A 19,486-nucleotide genomic window follows, 5' to 3' on the forward strand; every position below is an offset into this window, starting at 1 on the left:
TGTCTATTTGCTATGGTGTGACTTATCCTAACAACAAGGCAGAGAATAGTCTGACAAGTGATGATCATTGATCACAATGTAGCCATTCTTGGGGATTTCATAGGAGAAAATCATGGGTAAATTGTCCTGACTTCCTACATAGTGGCTAATGCAGAAGACTGGCAAGCTATTCCCTGACAGTAACCCTGGCACTGTTGTCCTACATAAGATATTTCTGTTTATCAGACTCATGATAGGGGTTGCATCCCTTGCACTAGCCCCACGGCTACAGTTCCATGCATGGTAATCAGAGGATCAGAAGGGATTATAGTGCTGTGTGTCAGGAACCAAGAAAATTTCATTCCATTAGATTAACATCAAACCCCAAAGCAAGGCCAAGCCTCTATGTGCACATTTAGAAGGCTACACTCTTACACTGATGTTGTTCTTATGGGTGGAATTCACAGAGCTACAGTATATGTCAAAAAATAGGGGACACCTGTCTGCCAACCAGTCCCTACTCTTCTGGGAACGTTCCCACTAGATGTTGAAACATTGTTGCTGGGAGTTGCTTCCATTCAGCAACAAGAACATCATCAGTGAGGTCAGGCACTGACGTTGGGGATCAGGTCTGGCTCACAGTTAGGGTTCTAATTTATCCAACAGGGGTTCCAGTGGGTTGAGCTCATGGCCTGTGCAGTCCCATCTCAGTAAACCCATTCTCAATGGACCAGGCTTTGTGCATTATTGTGCTAAAAAAGAAAAGATCCTTACCCTAATTTTTGCCATACAGTAGAAAAAAAGGAATTCTCAGGAATATCATTGTAGCCTGTAGTTTCCAAAGGTAATGGCATTTACACAACTCCAGCCAGCGCTTAGCGTTGAACATTATGTGCGGTCATAGGGTTCTGGAGCCAATTTGGAACTCAACAAAGAGTGTTTCAACTGAGGACATGTAATTTTAGATGGAGAGCACATCTAGAGTTTCTAGACTTTTCCCTGCTGTGAACAACACACTCCTGCGGTGAGATATATATACTCACTCATTCCCCCTGGTCTAATAAGGAGATCATTGCATAAGTCAATGCTTTGATTTGCCAATTGTCAAACAGCATGGCTGGGAAAAAATATGTTGAGGTTGCAGATTAAAAAAAATAAACATCTCAAATAACATTAAAAAAATACAGGTTATCCAGAATGCTCGGGACCTGGGGTTTTCCAGATAATGGATCTTTCCATAATTTGGATCTTCATGCCTTAAGTCTACTAGAAAATCATGTAAACATTAAATAAACCCAATAGACTTGGTTTGCTTCCAATAAGGATTAATTATATCTTAGTTGGGATCAAGTACAAACAACTGTTTTAATTTTACAGAGAAAAAGGGAATTATTTTTAAAAATTTGGATTATTTGATTATAATGGAGTCTATAGGAGATGACCTTTCCATAATTCAGATAATGGGTTTCGGATAACAGATCCCATACCTGTGTGTGTGTGTGTGTATATATATATATATATATATATATATATATATATATATATATATATATATATATATATATATATATATATATATAAAATGGTTTATTTGTATGTTCTGCAACATCTTGGATGTATATTTCTGGCTCTCTCCATTGCTCGTTAAATACCCCGGTGCATTGATGCTAGCGGCATACTGAGTGACATCAAGCAATTTGGCATGAAGGCATTAAATGTGTTGTTGTGTTCCTCTGGGGGAACCCAAAATCCACCATGTCCAATAAGGGTCAGGCTTTAGCGGTCTTGATATTTAGAACGTGACGGATGGGCTGCGACTCAAACAACACACTTCATTTCATTAATCAGGCAATAATCTGCCAATGCCATCTGCTCACCATCAGAGATCTCCGTATTCCCGGTTTCCTCTCCAAACCTCTTATTAAAACACATGGCGCCCAATCCAGATTGGCTCAGTAGAAACTATGGAACAGAGGGCTGCCTGGGAACACTCGGCCTGGGTTCAACAAGGTGCAAATGGGCACTACACATAGGGAGGGTATAGTGGATACAGTAGGGGAAATGGCAACAGTAGAGCAGGTGGTTGACCATAGACCATAGGGGGAAAGTCCTTCTTTACATTACCAGTCGGTCCCAACAAAGACTTTCAATTTATACCCATCACAAGAAAAACAACTAAAAAAGCATTATCCCCCAGGTTATTATAACAAGGATTTTTTACCAAAACCTTCTGGAACTCAAGGGGTTCCCAGTCCCATTATTTCCCTGTTCATCTATAGACAGAAGAATTAGGCTTTAATCTAGAAGAGATCTAAGGATTAAATGTTTCTCTAATTCTAATGGATACAAGGATTTATTCGTCTTTGGTTTACGGGAAACATGAAGAACGAGCCGGCTGTTTTAAATCAAAAGGAAAGAAATGGACTTTCCGCTGGTTCCTTTCTAAAGGGCCACTTTTCCATAGAGTCATAGGGATCTGTGCACTGGTACAGGTATGGGGCCTGTTATCCAGAATGCTTGGGACCTGAGGTTCTCTGGATAACAGATCTTCATATCTACTAGAAAATCATGTAAACATGAAATAAACCCAATAGGCTGGTTTTGCTTCCAATAAGGATTAATTATATCTTAGTTGGGATCAAGTACAAGTGACTGTTTTATTATTACACAGAAAAAGGAAATCAGCTTTAGAAATTTGGATTATTTTGATAAATTTTCTATGGGAGACAGCCTCCCTATTATTCAGAACTTTCTGGAAAACGGGTTTCCAGATAACCGATCCCATACCTGTATAGTGTTATAACAGGGCTCTGTACAAACTACAGGGGAGATGTCTCTACTAACAACACTGTTCCATTATCAGCTGCTTTGGTTAGCCATGCCCCCTGGAATTAGGCCACTCCCTTGGGCTTTTGCACCACACCCCTTTTGGCTTAATGTAAGGGGGTAATAGCTTGGGATAAAGTAGGCAGTGGCCAATCAGCCTAGGTCAATGAAATTCGGGCAAGGCTGTAAATGCACATTCAGTAGCTCCTTTAAAGGGGTTGTTCACCTTTAAATGTTACTTTTAGAAAGAGTGATATTGTAAGACAATTTGCAATTGGTAGTCATGTTTTATTATTTCTGTTTTTTTAGTTATTTAGCTTTTTATTCAGCAGCTCTCCAGTTTGCTATTTCCGTAATGTAGTTTCTAGTGTCCAAATTCCCCTAGCAACCATGCATTGATTTGAATGAGAGGCTGGAATATGAATAGGAGAGGGGCCTGAGTAGAATAAAAGGTAGCAATAACAATAAATGTGTAGCCTTACAGAGCATTTGTTTTTTTTAGATGGGGTCAGTGACCCCCAATTTGAAAGTTGGAAAGAGTCAAAAGAAGGCAAATAGTTTAAAATAACTATAAAAAAAACTATAAAAAAAGAAAAAAATTGAAAAGTTGCTTAGAATTAACCATTCTATGGCACACTAAAAGTTAACTTTAAAGGGGAAGTAAAGTCTAAACTAGAATAAGGCTAGAAATGCTGTATTTTGTATAATAAACTTTAACATGAATTTACTGCACCACAAGCCTAATCAAACAAATGATTTATGCTTTCAAAGTTGGCCACAGGGGGTCACCATCTTGTAACTTTGTTATACATCTTTGCAAGACCAAGACTGTGCACATGCTCAGTATGATCTAGGCTGCTTAGGGAAACAAATAAAGCTGCTTGAGCGGGTGCTCCCCTTGCTGTTCACAAGTATGATTGTTTCCTTGCAGAGCAGTTAGGGACCGTCTGACAATTCCTATTCACAGCAGTAAATGAAGGGGGAATTTCACTGCATACCGTCAGGTTTCTTATAACATTTTCTAATTAAAGTATATTGGAGATAGGTTTCTTTTTAATTAAAGAAAGTAAAAATGGGATTTTATATTTTTGCCTTTACGTGCCTTTTAAAGGTGAACCACCCCTTTAAAGAAGCAAGGGAGGGAAATACCATAGATCAATACAAATATAAATACAAAAATAAGAAAAGTAAAGGTAAAGTAGCCCTTTCAACAGAAGGACTAAAAAAAAACTAACCTCTTATCCGGTCTCCTTTATGAAGGGGGATTTCTCCTTCACCTTGGGGCTGATAGGATTTCACCACGATGAAATGCCTTCCAGGCAATGCACTGTACAGCTTGCGTTTAGGACCCTGATAATCCAAGGCAGGCGCGGATTCCTTGTTAGCAACAGGACTGCAAACAGAAACAGAGGGGCATGAAGCACTAGCCTCTACACATGCAGCGCCTAGTGGGCAACTAGTCATTGTACATGGCTGCATATAAATAAGTACAGTCCAAGAAGTGGAAGAAGCAACATGGCATCTCCAAACCATATCAATAATACAGTTATGCAAAGTCCTAAACCTCTAAGGTTAAGTAAACTTGCAAAAACCAGCTTTTTGCCAGTTCAGTAGCTCTGAGCAAGCACAGCAGTTAGTATTGATTACTTTACTGCAAAGCTCTGATTGCTGCAAATACTGGGGCAGGTATTGGGACATCCAGGAAAAACATCCAAAGAGCTTACTGAAAACCCACACAGTGGTTTTCAGTAGCGATGGGCCAATTTGTCCCGTTCCCGTCACGGAATTCGCAAATTTCCAGTGAAATGGGCGAAAAATTAGCGAAAAGCGTAAAAAAAAGCGTTTTTTTTTTACGCCGACTTCATTTATTCGCCAGTGACTAAATGTGGAAATTCGCAGCAAATTCGCGCCCATCACTAGTTTTCAGTAGTGCTAAACCCGCCCTTGACCCGACCCGAACCCCCCCCACAGTCATCTCCTCCCCTCTATTTATAGATCTGCCCTGCGATGACATCATAATAGGGGCAGGACTGGGAGAGCACTGCGCATGCTCAGTAGAGCGAAACGTGATGATGATCGATTTGTGGTGCTCACCGGAATAACCTTGGGCTGGTGCAGTTTTCTCCTGATACAGTGTCGGACTCGCCCACCGGGATACCAGGAAAACTCCCGGTGGGCCAAGGTGTCAGTGGGCCCTCCTGCTTCTAATCTTTTGACCTATTTCATGGTCATTCTCTATTTCTTTATGGAAATAAAGAGGCTTAATAATGGAAGAATAGAGAACAGTATGTAGAGAAAAGAGACTAGGAGAATAAACAAGTTGAGTGAGGAAAGGAGGTATAAAAGTTTGGAAAGTGGGCCCTCAACCTAAGGTTTTCTGGTGGGCCCCTGGTATGCCAGTCCAACACTGTCCTGATAGGTGCACCGGATGGGGGTGTCAGGTAAGTAAATGCGATCACTTGGGGGTGCCTAACTTTTGGTACCCCAAAGTAAAAATTACACAACTGTAATAGACACAAGGCTCCACCAAACACAGTCAATATAAATAATGGACATCTATAGATTTTCTACAAGTGGGGTACCTGAAGGTGGCCATTTTTTTGAGGGTGAAAATGTTGGTTTTGTTGATTTCCCAGACCTACAACTGCTTTTACCAACAGTGAACCCAACTGTTTTGTTGAGAATGAGCTTGCATAGGATGGGGCCATGTTTGACCCCATTTCTGTCCCTCCCAGTTGCTATTAAAAGACATCCTAAAGAAAAATCAACTAAACCAATTGCAAAAAACCACTGCAAACTGCATTTTTGGAACCATCCAGACAGATGCAGACGGCTTCCATAGCCCAACATATGGGATGGAGGTGTAGGAGCTCTGTACATCCTTCACTACCACCCAGAGCTCTACCTGGGCATCCTGGTACAAAGACAATCGGATTTTGTGGACCTTGGAGAGAATTTTAAGGGTACCTGGTTTAGGCTAGTTTTAGAAGAATTAAGTCTATAACCTGAGCTGATAAACTCCCTCTACCAAATTAGAGATCCTCTGTTGTATCCTCAACATGGGATCTCTATTTAATCTTGAAATATGCATTACAGCCGTCCCAAGTTTTTAACTGTTTTGATGTTCTCCTTTTAAATTGGGGGCACAATACTGAAGACACTGTCCCTTCCTATTCTGTTCTTCCATAATCTTCATTTCCTTCATTCTTAATACTTGATTCTGCTTTTTTGAGCTCTGCAACAAGTTCAGGTGATCCTTCCAGGATTTCCATCATAATCTCTAAGATTAGATCAGTGAAGCACTTATTGAGGATGCTTTCCCATGGTGTATAGAAATACATTATCCTCACAAAACAGCGTTAGTCTTAAGTGGGCTCTCAACCGCTTCACGTGGACATATTCAACCAAAGTCCGGAAATCCCATGCAGTTTGCTCTTCAAAGAGATGTCTCAAGTTCCTTAAAATCAATAATATTATCATGCTGAGTTAAAAATTCCATGTCTGCCTTAAATGCTGTGATAATTCTCTAAAGCTTTAAAGAGATTACAGGTGCTCTCACTCCAGGCAGAGCAGCACTCTTTCTATTGAATGAGTTGGACCTCCCAATCATTGCCATGGGGGGGACCACTACCATAGACTGGAACAGAAAAAGGATGAGCCATGTTGAATTTTATATTGGGCGCGGGTCTATAAAAGGAACGCGGAAGTCGGGCGCGGGCTGAGGGAGAGCGGGTTAGGGTCGGGTGCGGGTCGGATTTTATCCGACCTGCACATAAATATATTCCTAAAGGCCCATGTATCATTTTGATGCCAAATGGGGCAGAGATGCCAACCATCAAGGCTTTATATTACAGCTGCTCCTGGCCATGCCCTGTTATGCCCCCTGCTCTGCCCACCCCAACCTATTTCTGAGGATATTTTTGATGCTTTAATTGCATTTTAAATGTAGCTCTTTCCTGGCCCCAGCTCCTTCTGTGCTAAATTAATCCATAAGCCACGGCACAAGTCTTGGGGTGCCAGTTACACCACAGAAAAACGCCACCCTCGTTAGGACAAAATCCCGAGGAAGATTCCATTTGGCCTTTACTATTTTCCCTGTCTGTTTTACTGCTGCATTAATGGTTCAAATGTAAGTGAAGGGCTAAAGACAGAATACATGAACATATAAATATCACAGCCTCCCTACACCAGAGAAAATCATCCGAGTCAAAAATAGAGCCACAGATTCAAACCTTCATATTTCAGTTTCTCTTTTTCTTTTTCCCTTTATGGAAAAATGGATCTCGGAGCAATAAGACCACAAGCGTGGCACTTTAGAAGCTGATATATATGTGAGTGTAGAGTGGCGGCAGGGGGCTGATTAGTCACCTATGGAATTAGCAGAGATGAATTTTAAATTGCGGGAAAGACAGAATTTTCAGGCCCAGATATAATGCCATTAGGAGTAATTCTACTACATGAAAACGTATGGCTAGAAAATGGCATGGTCGTACCCAGGTGTGTAACAACCCGGACAGCAGACCCAGTGGCTGCTGTGAGACTAAAGTATATATCTATTATAGCTGTATCTATATATATATATATATATATATATATATATATATATATAGAGATATATATATAATGGGGGTTCCACAAAGTCTGTCTTGCCCAGACTCCACCCCAGCTAAAGACATAAAAGAACAAAAGGTAACTCCAGCGCGTTCTCATAATGCTCAGCTCACAGAACAGACCAGCTGATCTCCCCTCTCTGTCACATGTGATATTTACCATCTGATTTGGAGCATTTTATAAAATGCTAAATATGTTAACAGCTGCTCTAAACATTCCGCACTTCTCCTTATGTGAGAATTTCACTAAAGGTTACAATCCATCAACAGCTCTCACTGGTGTTTCTCCTTCTATTTATTGGACTTCCCTGAAAGGTGCCATCCCAGGAGCTTCCAACAGACTTAACTATTCCTCATCCTCGATGGAAAGGACTTCTAACTCCAGGGTTTTGCCATGCGCAGCACATTGCAGTGGAAGGGCAAAAACAATTTGATGAGCCTCAATAAATGACAGTATATTCATTTCTTCAGCTGATTTTTTATCTGCACCACAGTATAAACCCTGACAGATTCCCTTCTAAATTACATAATCCCTACTGCTACTCCCTTCCCAGACACTATTATCCACTGTTACTATAGACACCATCTCTCCCTACTATACCTGCTATCCCACAGTCACACTCCCTTCCCAGAGACTATTATCCACTGTTACTATAGGCACCATCTCTCCCTACTATACCTGCTATCCCACAGTCACACTCCCTTCCCAGAGACTATTATCCACTGTTACTATAGGCACCATCTCTCCCTACTATACCTGTTATCCCACAGTCACACTCCCTTCCCAGAGACTATTATCCACTGTTACTATAGACACCATCTCTCCCTACTATACCTGCTATCCCACAGTCACACTCCCTTCCCAGAGACTATTATCCACTGTTACTATAGGCACCATCTCTCCCTACTATACCTGCTATCCCACAGTCACACTCCCTTCCCAGAGACTATTATCCACTGTTACTATAGGCACCATCTCTCCCTACTATACCTGCTATCCCACAGTCACACTCCCTTCCCAGAGACTATTATCCACTGTTACTATAGGCACCATCTCTCCCTACTATACCTGTTATCCCACAGTCACACTCCCTTCCCAGAGACTATTATCCACTGTTACTATAGACACCATCTCTCCCTACTATACCTGCTATCCCACAGTCACAATGACTTTCCAGTGGCATATTAACACACTGGGCCCCATTTTGGGAACAACCTCACCATTGGAATCCATTGCTGTGGAGGTTATTAATTAGTCAACAATCCCAGTACCATTACAGAACAGAGATGTGTGTTGGACTATCTAAGCAACTCAATCGTTTTGCAGAACAGAGACAAGGGTGGCACCAAATATCACAAAAGGATGGTGGTCTTACAACTGCACAGCAATATACAGACCAACTTCCTTTTGAGACTTACCTAATATGCCTGTGCTGTTGTCTCTTTGCATCCTCCCCCAAGCGGTTCAACGATGGTGAGCGGCTCCGTGGTACCTGGGCATAGCTCCCAACTGTTTTCACTGTACCATTAGGATTATTCTGCATCTGTTGCAGTAGCTGTGGTGAAAGGCTGCGGTGTAAAGAGGCCGAGGAGGCTGACCACTCCGGGAGGTTGTTGACGTTGAGGTTGTTGTCACTGTTGGAGCGGAGCAAGACTCTGGGTGCTGCCAACGTGCTTTGAGGCCCCCTTCTCCGACGAGAGTAGCTGGGCGCTTCCCTGAATGGCACTGGGAACAGAGAAAAGGAAATATTAAATTAGGTAAGAAAATCAAGAAGTGCATCTGTCTCTTGTCACATTCATAAGAATCCTCTGGATATTACACTGACAGGTTCTGGAAGAGATCCAAGATTACACACGTCTCCTCCTCTAAATCTAATCAGACACCGGGTCATGTTTTTGCTTCCAGGGCTTCATCTTTTGCTATTTGTGCAGATTTATCTACGTTATACACACTTTGATCTACTTGTAGTATGCAGTAACCAACACAAGTAGATCTCTGCCCGATCTGGCCACCTACACACTGTGCCAAACTGGTCTGATCCAAATACTTGACACTGGGTCAATGACTGGTTCATAATGAAAGCAAATGCAGATCTATCAGGAGAAGACCACATCAAAAGGTCCATATGAACCTCACCCATTGGGTTTTCTCTGCCCCATTCCCAATAGCTTCGGCAGCAACAGAAGAAGACATGCAGAGTCTAGCAGGTAAAAAATGGTGGGAGGCTGTGGCAAAAGTTTTGTTTCAGAAGGTAATAAACACATCATCACTTTAATGGGAACTAACACCCTATCTCCATTAGGCCCCCTGCACAATGTCACGAGCAAGAACATGAACACTGGAAGAAGACCATGATCCAGGTCAATGATGACCATCAACCGCCTGATATCTTATGACAACCAACCTTGTTGAACTTAGGAAAGGGGAAAACATGAGAGATCTCACCAAACGAGTAGATCTTTATGTGTATGGCTACCTTTTTCTCCATGCAAAATTGCTCCCAAGATGCCCCTACCCAATGTGTGATGGTTCTGTAGATCAAGAATTTCTTCCCATGGTTGCACTTGGTTGGTGGCAGTAGCATCTTTCCATAGGATGGAGTACAATGGTGAACAGTACTCCAGCCAATGGAAGGATATCACCAGAACCAGCCCAGTCTCACTGACAGACGGTTTTCCATGCTCAGGCTACATTAGCTTGATCCAAGTTTTGGAATTGGGTGAGGGCTTAGCTGGGGACAACCCTGAGGCACCTTTCTAATAACTAAAAGCAGAATCCTAATACAAAGATGTTTTCTCTACTTATAGGAAGAAGTCAGTATCAGTTGTTAGGATGAAAATTCTATTCAGAACTACAAAACAACCCCTCTATGTTTCATGTCTCTAATGTTTATGGATTAGAATCCTGCCCATTGTCCCCAGCCAAGCACAATCTCTTTAAAATACTGAAGTTGAACCCTAATGATCCCTGGGACGAAGGATAAGAGGGGGCCCCTACAGATCATTTCTTGGGTACCAACTGAAGATGATCGATGTGTAAGTGCATCAGAGGAAACCACTCTTTTTTGCAATGTGGAATGTGCAATATACTTTTATATTCCCATGGTTTAAGAACGTGGAACATAAAAAGCCTCCTGTGATGTGAAGAGAAGAATCGCTCAGGCCACGTATTTTTATTCTGCTTGCAAACTGTCTTTACAGATAAATACACTGTGTATGTGCAGCAGATAGGAGAGAAGGGGAAGCTTGTTTCCAAGGACTGGAGCCAACATTCACTGATAGTTAAATATAGAATCAAACACTTCCTCTCTATATAACTTGCCAATGATGGCTCAGTATGAGCTCCACTGGCACACAGAGATAAATATGTGCTTCTTCTTCTTCTCTTCAACTGACAGAATGTTGAAATGTCTTTAGTGGCTCCAAGCAGGGGTTACTACACATAATGCATCCGATGGTGCCTATAGTAACAGTGGGATAATAGTCTCTGGGAAGGGAGTGTGACTGTGGGATAGCAGGTATAGTAGGGAGAGATGGTGCCTATAGTAACAGTGGATAATAGTCTCTGGGAAGGGAGTGTGACTGTGGGATAGCAGGTATAGTAGGGAGAGATGGTGTCTATAGTAACAGTGGATAATAGTCTCTGGGAAGGGAGTGTAACTGTGGGATAGCAGGTATAGTAGGGAGAGATGGTGTCTATAGTAACAGTGGAATAATAGTCTCTGGGAAGGGAGTGTGACTGTGGGATAGCAGGTATAGTAGGGAGAGATGGTGTCTATAGTAACAGTGGATAATAGTCTCTGGGAAGGGAGTGTAACTGTGGGATAGCAGGTATAGTAGGGAGAGATGGTGCCTATAGTAACAGTGGGATAATAGTCTCTGGGAAGGGAGTGTGACTGTGGGATAGCAGGTATAGTAGGGAGAGATGGTGTCTATAGTAACAGTGGAATAATAGTCTCTGGGAAGGGAGTGTGACTGTGGGATAGCAGGTATAGTAGGGAGAGATGGTGCCTATAGTAACAGTGGGATAATAATCTCTGGGAAGGGAGTGTGACTGTGGGATAGCAGGTATAGTAGGGAGAGATTGTGCCTATAGTAACAGTGGATAATAGTCTCTGGAAGGGAGTGTGACTGTGGGATAGCAGGTATAGTAGGGAGAGATGGTGTCTATAGTAACAGTGGATAATAGTCTCTGGGAAGGGAGTGTGACTGTGGGATAGCAGGTATAGTAGGGAGAGATGGTGTCTATAGTAACAGTGGGATAATAATCTCTGGGAAGGGAGTGTGACTGTGGGATAGCAGGTATAGTAGGGAGAGATGGTGTCTATAGTAACAGTGGGATAATAGTCTCTGGGAAGGGAGTGTGACTGTGGGATAGCAGGTATAGTAGGGAGAGATTGTGCCTATAGTAACAGTGGATAATAGTCTCTGGGAAGGGAGTGTGACTGTGGGATAGCAGGTATAGTAGGGAGAGATGGTGTCTATAGTAACAGTGGGATAATAATCTCTGGGAAGGGAGTGTGACTGTGGGATAGCAGGTATAGTAGGGAGAGATTGTGCCTATAGTAACAGTGGATAATAGTCTCTGGGAAGGGAGTGTGACTGTGGGATAGCAGGTATAGTAGGGAGAGATGGTGTCTATAGTAACAGTGGATAATAGTCTCTGGGAAGGGAGTGTGACTGTGGGATAGCAGGTATAGTAGGGAGAGATGGTGCCTATAGTAGCAGTGGTTATATATATTATATAAATAAATATAAATGATATTAATAATGGGACAGTACAAAGTCTGTTCAGCTATGAATGCATCTAATAATTTGAGACATATAATTCCACAAAGAGAAACATCAAAAGCCAGAAAATCATGTTAATACGGGATTTATTGCAGTAAGCAAACCCAGCTGATATCTCGCCTCTCGCTCTCATTCTTTCTCACAGGACTGTTAGATCCAGTCACTACCAGAAAATAAAATGCAGTACACTGGCACAGACATTTTTTTCCCTTGGATGAGCTTTTTCCCCAATCAATAATCACAAATTTCTGCAGGCTGCATTAGGCCCAAGTAGGGTATAGCTCATTCTGTGCACAAACTCTTGCATCCACTGCTTTGGGGTTCGGTTCTATCCTCAGGACATTTTTCTACTTCTCAGACAGAACTCGGTGCTACAGGAACATTAGGGGGAAGTCAAGGTGCCGGCGCATTATTAATACAAAATGCAATATCATGTATTTCAGATGCATTCCAAAACAGGGACAGCTCCACTGAGGATTATAAAACTTAAATCCCTGCAATTTCTAATCTCAGCAACTCAGCTGCAAAAAAAAAAACAAAAAACCTCTGCAGCCTCAGCTCTCAGGTAAAAGGGCAGCACAGCATTTGAATGCACAGCATATTTTAGATTGCAAGCTCCAGTGGGGCAAAGAATGATGCCTGTTGCCTTGAGAAGAGCAGAGTGCACCGTACACCTACTAAAGCTAGTAGTATAAGTGCTTTCCATGGGCTGTTTTGCACATTATAAACAGTGACGTCAACATTGGGGCCCCGTGGGTGACAGTCCTGGTCTACGCCATATTGAAATGAACTGCCCTTTAATTTGGACTGTTTACATCCGAAACTCTTTTTCCAACGCCGACGCGGAGTAAGTTATTGGCACGGTTCTGCACTTCATTCTGTTGTTGTCGGCAAGTCATCAGATCTTGTTACACATAATTCCTGGTCTCGTGTTCTGCAGAAAGGGGCACAGCAGCTGTCAGCGGCTCGGGGGGCTCGAGGGAATGTATTCTTATTGCCACTGCTGATCTCAAGCCATTTGTGTCCAACTTTAAATACGGCAATGAGCAAATTATGAAGGCAAATGAGAGCGGCACTGGGATGAGGGACCACTTCAAAGACTGCTTCCTAAACACTCAATCTCTCACTCCCATTAAAACCTTTTCCTAAAGCCAAGATGGGGAGGCAGCAGCACCTCTCCAAATGGGATCCTCTACGCTACAACCCTGTGGATAAAAGGAGCCGCTTTCCTAGGAAGAAGACTAATCCTGTTTGGAGTGTGTCAGGCCCAGCTGTTGGTTTTCCAAAATGAATTGAGGATAAAGTCTGCTCCTAAACCCTTTCATTGCCAGATTGGTAACCGCACCCCAGAGCATGCCACCAAAACACAAAATAGATCCCATACATATATTGCTCTCTAAATCCTGTCCTATAGAGCAGATGCGCACCCCATTCATCTAGAACTGGCCTCTCATGGGTTTATAAGGGAGCATTACTTTAGAATTAATTCAGAGATATATAGCTTGAATCTCAGCCATAAATACAATGGGGATCAGATAGGATCTGTGCAGCCACTGGGACAGAATGCTCTGTTATACAGATAGCTAGAATCTCAGCCATAAAGCAGGACAGGACTGCTGCTTACAATGGGGATCAGATAGGATCTGTGCAGCCACTGGGACAGAATGTTCTGTTATACAGATAGCTAGAATCTCAGCTGCCATAAAGCAGGACAGGACTGCTGCTTCCAATGGGGACCAGATAGGATCTGTGCAGCCACTGGGACAGAATGCTCTGTTATACAGATAGCTAGAATCTCAGCTGCCATAAAGCAGGACAGGACTGCTGCTTACAATGGGGATCAGATAGGATCTGTGCAGCCACTGGGACAGAATGTTCTGTTATACAGATCACACAAATCCATGTATGATGAATCGCCTCACACAAACCAACTATATCCGCATCAGCAGCCTGGAATTAATCACAGGTTCAGTAACCTGAAATCAGTTAGCACTAAGCAAATCCTAGGCGAGCGAGATGCTTGAGAACCAGAAGTGGACTAAGGCACCCATTAAGGGCTGTTATGACTCCAGACTTTATTTTATTGGATCTAAATGTGATGACCATGACTTTGGGGGTAATGTAATTACAGGTAATAACCTCCAGCAACAAACAAGCAGCTTGCACAGTCAGATGATTGTGCATTTATGGCACAGTGTTGGCAGCCTTTAGAACCAATAGATAATGCACTCACACCTATTTGCACTGGTCCAGACTAGATACACGGTGCTAATTGAATCACACACAGGTCACCATCCCAGTGTCCCAGTTGCACCCTGCTGCATGCAATTTACTAAGCAGTGCAAATCTTTGTACCTCCTGCATATGACCCAAACATTTAATCATAATTTACATAACAGAAGGCAGTGTTCAAAGTTGGTCATTTTTGTCACTTTATTCTCTATGCAATCTGGTCTTTCTTTATTGCTGCAGGTCTTGGGAAAGAGGGCCCTGTCAACAAACAGAATGGGGTCGAAATGTAAAAATAAGGACCTCCACAATTATGACCATGCATCGATCCATCACAGCCACACCAATCCCTTCAAAAGCAACAAACTGCACTGAATATTACACTAAGGAAAAGTAAATAACCCTTTCGTGTCCGTTAATAGCGGCCAAAATTGCTCTAGAATTCTAGGAAATTATGTTGCCTCATGGGTAAAAACATGCTAAATGGTGTTTGCATCTGCCATTAAATAACCCCTTTTCAATGTGTCCTGCTCTGAGCACTTCATATAACTAGTCTAGCCAGTGGATAGGTCACCCAGTCAGCATCACCTGATCAGATATTGGTCATCTCACAGATATTACCAGCATGGGAACGAAGCATCGCTAATACCAAAGACTGAGAAGCTGAAGCCCCCTCCCAGTTCCATTCAGATTCAGGCCACCGTGCAAGAGAATGAATAAATGCAACTTAGCCATCTATGTGAATGGGCACATTGGGCAAATCCAGTTGTTTCCTAACAACCAAGTCAACCAGTGTATGTTGCCTTTCTGCTCGTATAGAGTAGGTAACATTCAAAAAATAGGACATGGATAGTATTGACTGAAACAGTTAAGGCTGGGAGTGGACAACACTATCAGAGAGGGACGTAAAATACTCACAGGGAGGATACACATAGTGCAGGCAACAGTCTCAGAGAGCAGGCAAACATCCAGAAGAACAGGCAGCAATTGCAAAGATCAAGCAGCTCTCTAAGCTGAAAAGCAGTTAGCAATCTCAAAGAGCAGTCTGCCATCTCAGAGAGCAGGCAGTAATTTCAAAGAACAGGCAGAAACTTCAGAGAGTAGGCAGCAATCCTAATAAAGAGCAGGAAGCAATCTCAGAGAACAGGCAGCATTTTTCTAGAGCAGGCAGCAATTTCAAAGAACAGGCAGAACCTTCAGAGAGCAGGCAGCAATCCTAAAGAGCAGGAAGCAATCTCAAAGAACAGGCAGCAATCTCAGAGAGCAGGCATCATTTTTGGAGAGCAGGCAGCAGTCTCAGAGAACAGAACAGGCAGCATTCTCAGAGAACAGAACAGTCAGCAATCTCAGAGAACAGACAGCAATCTAAGAGAACAGGCAGCAATCTCAGAGAACAGGCAGCAATCTCAGAGAGCAGGCAGCATTTTTCTAGAACAGGCAGCAATCTCAGAGAACAGGCAGCAATCTCGGAGAACAGGCAGCAATCTCAGAGAACAGGCAGCAATCTCAGAGAACAGAACAGGCAGCAATCTCAGAGAACAGGCAGCATTTTTGGAGAGCAGGCAGCAATTTCAAAGAACAGGCAGAACCTTCAGAGAGCAGGCAGCAATCCTAAAGAGCAGGAAGCAATCTCAAAGAACAGGCAGCAATCTCAGAGAGCAGGCATCATTTTTGGAGAGCAGGCAGCAATCTCAGAGAACAGGCAGCAATCTCAGAGAACAGGCAGCAATCTCAAACACAGGCAGTAATCTCAAACACAGACAGTAATCTCAAACACAAGCAGCACTTTCAAGGAGCAAACATGAATCTCAGAAAACAAACAGCAAACACAAAAGTAGGCAGCAATCTCAAAGAACAGGCAGCAATCTCGAAGATTTACTTCTAAAAGCAGTCAATACCAAGAGTGTTTGACAACCACATAGACCATGTACAGAGAATTCCAATGCCACTGTACTGTTGTGCAGAAGGGTGCCTCATATAAATATCAGCTATAGATTTAGGGCAAAACAGACCAAAACAAGAAGCGGCAGTTACAAACACTGCAGGTATTACAGAGCATATCATTCTTACAGCAGGAAACATCCACACTAACACTCAGCTCAAGACTATAACCTTCGGCACTGTGGGCAATTTTGACAAATATCAGGCCAGCAAGTTTATTAAGTTGTACTTTTGACCCATAACATTGAGGTGAATGTACAAATACACCTTCCAGGTATGTAGAAAGAGCAATTAATAGAACTGTAGAACAGATCGCTAGGAAACTGGCCCAGTAAAAGATTGTTGACCAGGTAAGTACCAGTGACAATTTTCTTGCTGAGGTAGGTACCAGTAAAAGATTGTTGACAAGGTAGGTAGAAGTGAAATGTTGCTGATGAGGTAGGTACCAGTGACAAGGTCTATACCCATGAAATGACGCTGTAAGGCTGAATATCTTATACAGAAGGGGCAGGCTGGTATCATTAATTAAAGCTACGTTGCCTCTAAGTGATCAATTTAAGGTCCACTATGATCACAGCTGTGTCCAAAATCAGCCAAACGATAAAGGGGAACAAACCCATCCTGATTCATTATTGTATCTCCTGCTCGGAACTTCTTTCTGTAAGAGCACCGATCACAATACATCTACACAAAATACCCGATGAGAGAACCAGACAGGGGGACATTCATCAAGTCACCAAACAGCTCAATAGCAATTAGGAAAAATAACCCCTACTTCTATTAATTGAATCAACCTAATGGGGAGCAGTGTTCCTTATAGAGAAAACCCCCTGGACTGCAATATGTAGAAACATATGAGGGGTCAGATATAATAAACTATAGCAAGCAATCAAGTTGGCAGCACCAGCACCAAGCTTCTTACCTTCTTTCTTTGTGAAAGCACTGAACAAAGACTTCATTTTGGAGACAGTTCAGCAGAGCTCTCCAAAGGAAAGGAGAGAGGGAGGATTATCCGGTCTCTGTGCACCCTGGATTGAGAAGGAAGTACCCGGGAAGAGTGGAAGACGGAGCATTGCTGGGCATGCAGCACCCAGGACTCGGGTGGAGAAGCCCACCCCTCATTCTGACTGTCAGCTGGGAAACGGCTGCGCGCAGACTGGAGCAGCTCAAACATCTTGAGATCTTTCACAGAAGTGAGTCATGTGAGCAGCCCCAGCCCGGTCCCCGGCTATTGTAAGGCTTGTTATTAATGAAGAATCCGGCACAGGACTGGGGAGTGAGGGGGAGGTGAGGATTGGTCACCCGCACACTTGTGAGCTGTGGCATCGGCGCCAGGCTAAGGGAATAGGGAGAAGTTGTCACAGTGTGCAGAGAAGGTGATGGCTCATTATCATCAAGGAGGTGCTGAGGATACTGGGGATCATGTGCCACCAACTCCTGGGCATCAAGTCCTTCAGCATGCTGTCACCTTAAATGTTTGCATTCAGATCAATCTGATTAACATCAGTTTCACACATCTACTGTATCTCTGAACTCTACCAGCAAACCAGTCCTGATAGTTGTCTGCTATACTAGTCCTAAAATCTGCCAGCACATCAGTCCTGATAGTTGTCTGCTAAATTAGTCCTGAAATGTGCCAGCAAACCAGTCCTCATCGTTCTCTGCTAAACTAGTCCTGAACTGTGCCAGCAAGCCAGTCCTGATAGTTCTCTGCTAAACTAGTCCTGAACTGGCAGAGCAAACCAGTCCTGATAGTTGTCTGCTAAACTAGTCCTGAACTGTGTGAGCAAACCAGGCTGGATGATTGTCTACTAAACTAGTCCTGAACTGTGCCAGCTAATCATTCCTACTGGTTGTCTAATAAATTAGCCCTGTACTCTGCCAGCAAACCAGACCTGATAGTTGTCTACTATACTAGTCCTTACCTGTGCCAGCAAATCAGTCCTGAGGATTATCTACTAAATTAGCCCTGGACTTTGCCAACAAACCAGTCCTAATGGTTGTATTCTAAACTAGTTCTGAATTGTGCCAGCAAACCGGTTATGATTGGTGCCAACACTTGTCCCCGATAGAGACAACAAACGGTTCAGATTGGTATCAGCTAAACTAGTCCTGGATAGTTGCAACAAACCAATACTGTGTGGTGCCAGCTAAATAAGTCAGAATAGGGCCAGCAAACTGCAGTCGTAAGCAGTTTCTGAAAGTCAGTCCTGTTTGGTGTCAGTGACATGGATTATGGTAGCCCAAGTGACATCTGCAAGGAGTTTGTATGTTCTCCCTGTGTCTGTGTGGGGTTTCTCTTGGTTCTAAATATGCTCATTCGCATGTGCCTTAAAGTGGCCAAACACTATAAGATCCACTTGTTTAACGAGGTCACCAAACAAGAGGACCTTCCCCCAAAATGCCCATCAAAGGCTGGGCAATATCAGGCTAATCCAATTTTTTGGCCAAATGATGGGATTACAATGATGGGAAAAGGTGCTGATGGGAAGAGGACCGCATCAACTAGCCGACGTGGTCCTTGATCACAGAAGTAAAATCAATTCTGACAATCGATATCTGGCGATTTTTGGCCAGATATGGGTTCGGGGAGGAATGTCAGAACGCCCCATACACGGGCAGATAAGATGCTGAATCGATCTAAAGGACCCAAATTGGCAGCTTTAATCTGCCCATGTACGGCCACCTTTACTATTACCTGCATAATTCCTATCCCTGGTATGAACTATGCTCCCATTGCCATACTCTGAAGACATGATCCCTGTCCATGGTACAGAACACTGTTCCCATTACCAAACTACTCTATAGCCATGATCCCTGTCCTGGTACTGAACACTGTTCCCATTACTATACTACTCTATAGCCATGATCCCTGTCCATGGTACTGAACACGGTTCCCATTACTATACTACTCTATAGCCATGATCCCTGTCCATGGTACTGAACACTGTTCCCATTACTATACTACTCTATAGCCATGATTCCTGCCCTGGTACTAAACACTGTTCCCATTACTATACTACTCTATAGCCATGATCCCTGTCCATGGTACTGAACACTGTCCCCATTACTATACTACTCTCTAGCCATGATCCCTGTCCATGGTACTG

General features: G+C 43.0%; 1 protein-coding gene across 15 annotated transcripts in view; it reads right to left on the reverse strand.

Annotated features, from left to right (window-relative positions):
* Nucleotides 1–19,486, reverse strand: part of shank2.L (SH3 and multiple ankyrin repeat domains 2 L homeolog) — a 278,112-nt gene that overhangs the window by 131,530 nt on the left and 127,096 nt on the right. For 13 of the 15 annotated variants that reach the window (XM_041589410.1, XM_041589409.1, XM_041589416.1 and 10 more), the window contains 2 exons: nucleotides 8,835–9,141; nucleotides 4,041–4,198 (listed from right to left, as the gene is read on the reverse strand). In XM_041589410.1, the coding sequence (XP_041445344.1) occupies nucleotides 4,041–4,198; nucleotides 8,835–9,141 (465 nt within the window). Of the gene's footprint in view, nucleotides 1–4,040; nucleotides 4,199–8,834; nucleotides 9,142–17,298; nucleotides 17,477–19,486 lie in introns of those variants that run through there. The other 2 variants (XM_041589423.1, XM_041589425.1) reach the window with 2 other exon arrangements.

The sequence above is a fragment of the Xenopus laevis genome, chromosome 4L, assembly GCF_017654675.1.
Source record: "Xenopus laevis strain J_2021 chromosome 4L, Xenopus_laevis_v10.1, whole genome shotgun sequence".
NCBI classification, from domain to species: domain Eukaryota; kingdom Metazoa; phylum Chordata; class Amphibia; order Anura; family Pipidae; genus Xenopus; species Xenopus laevis.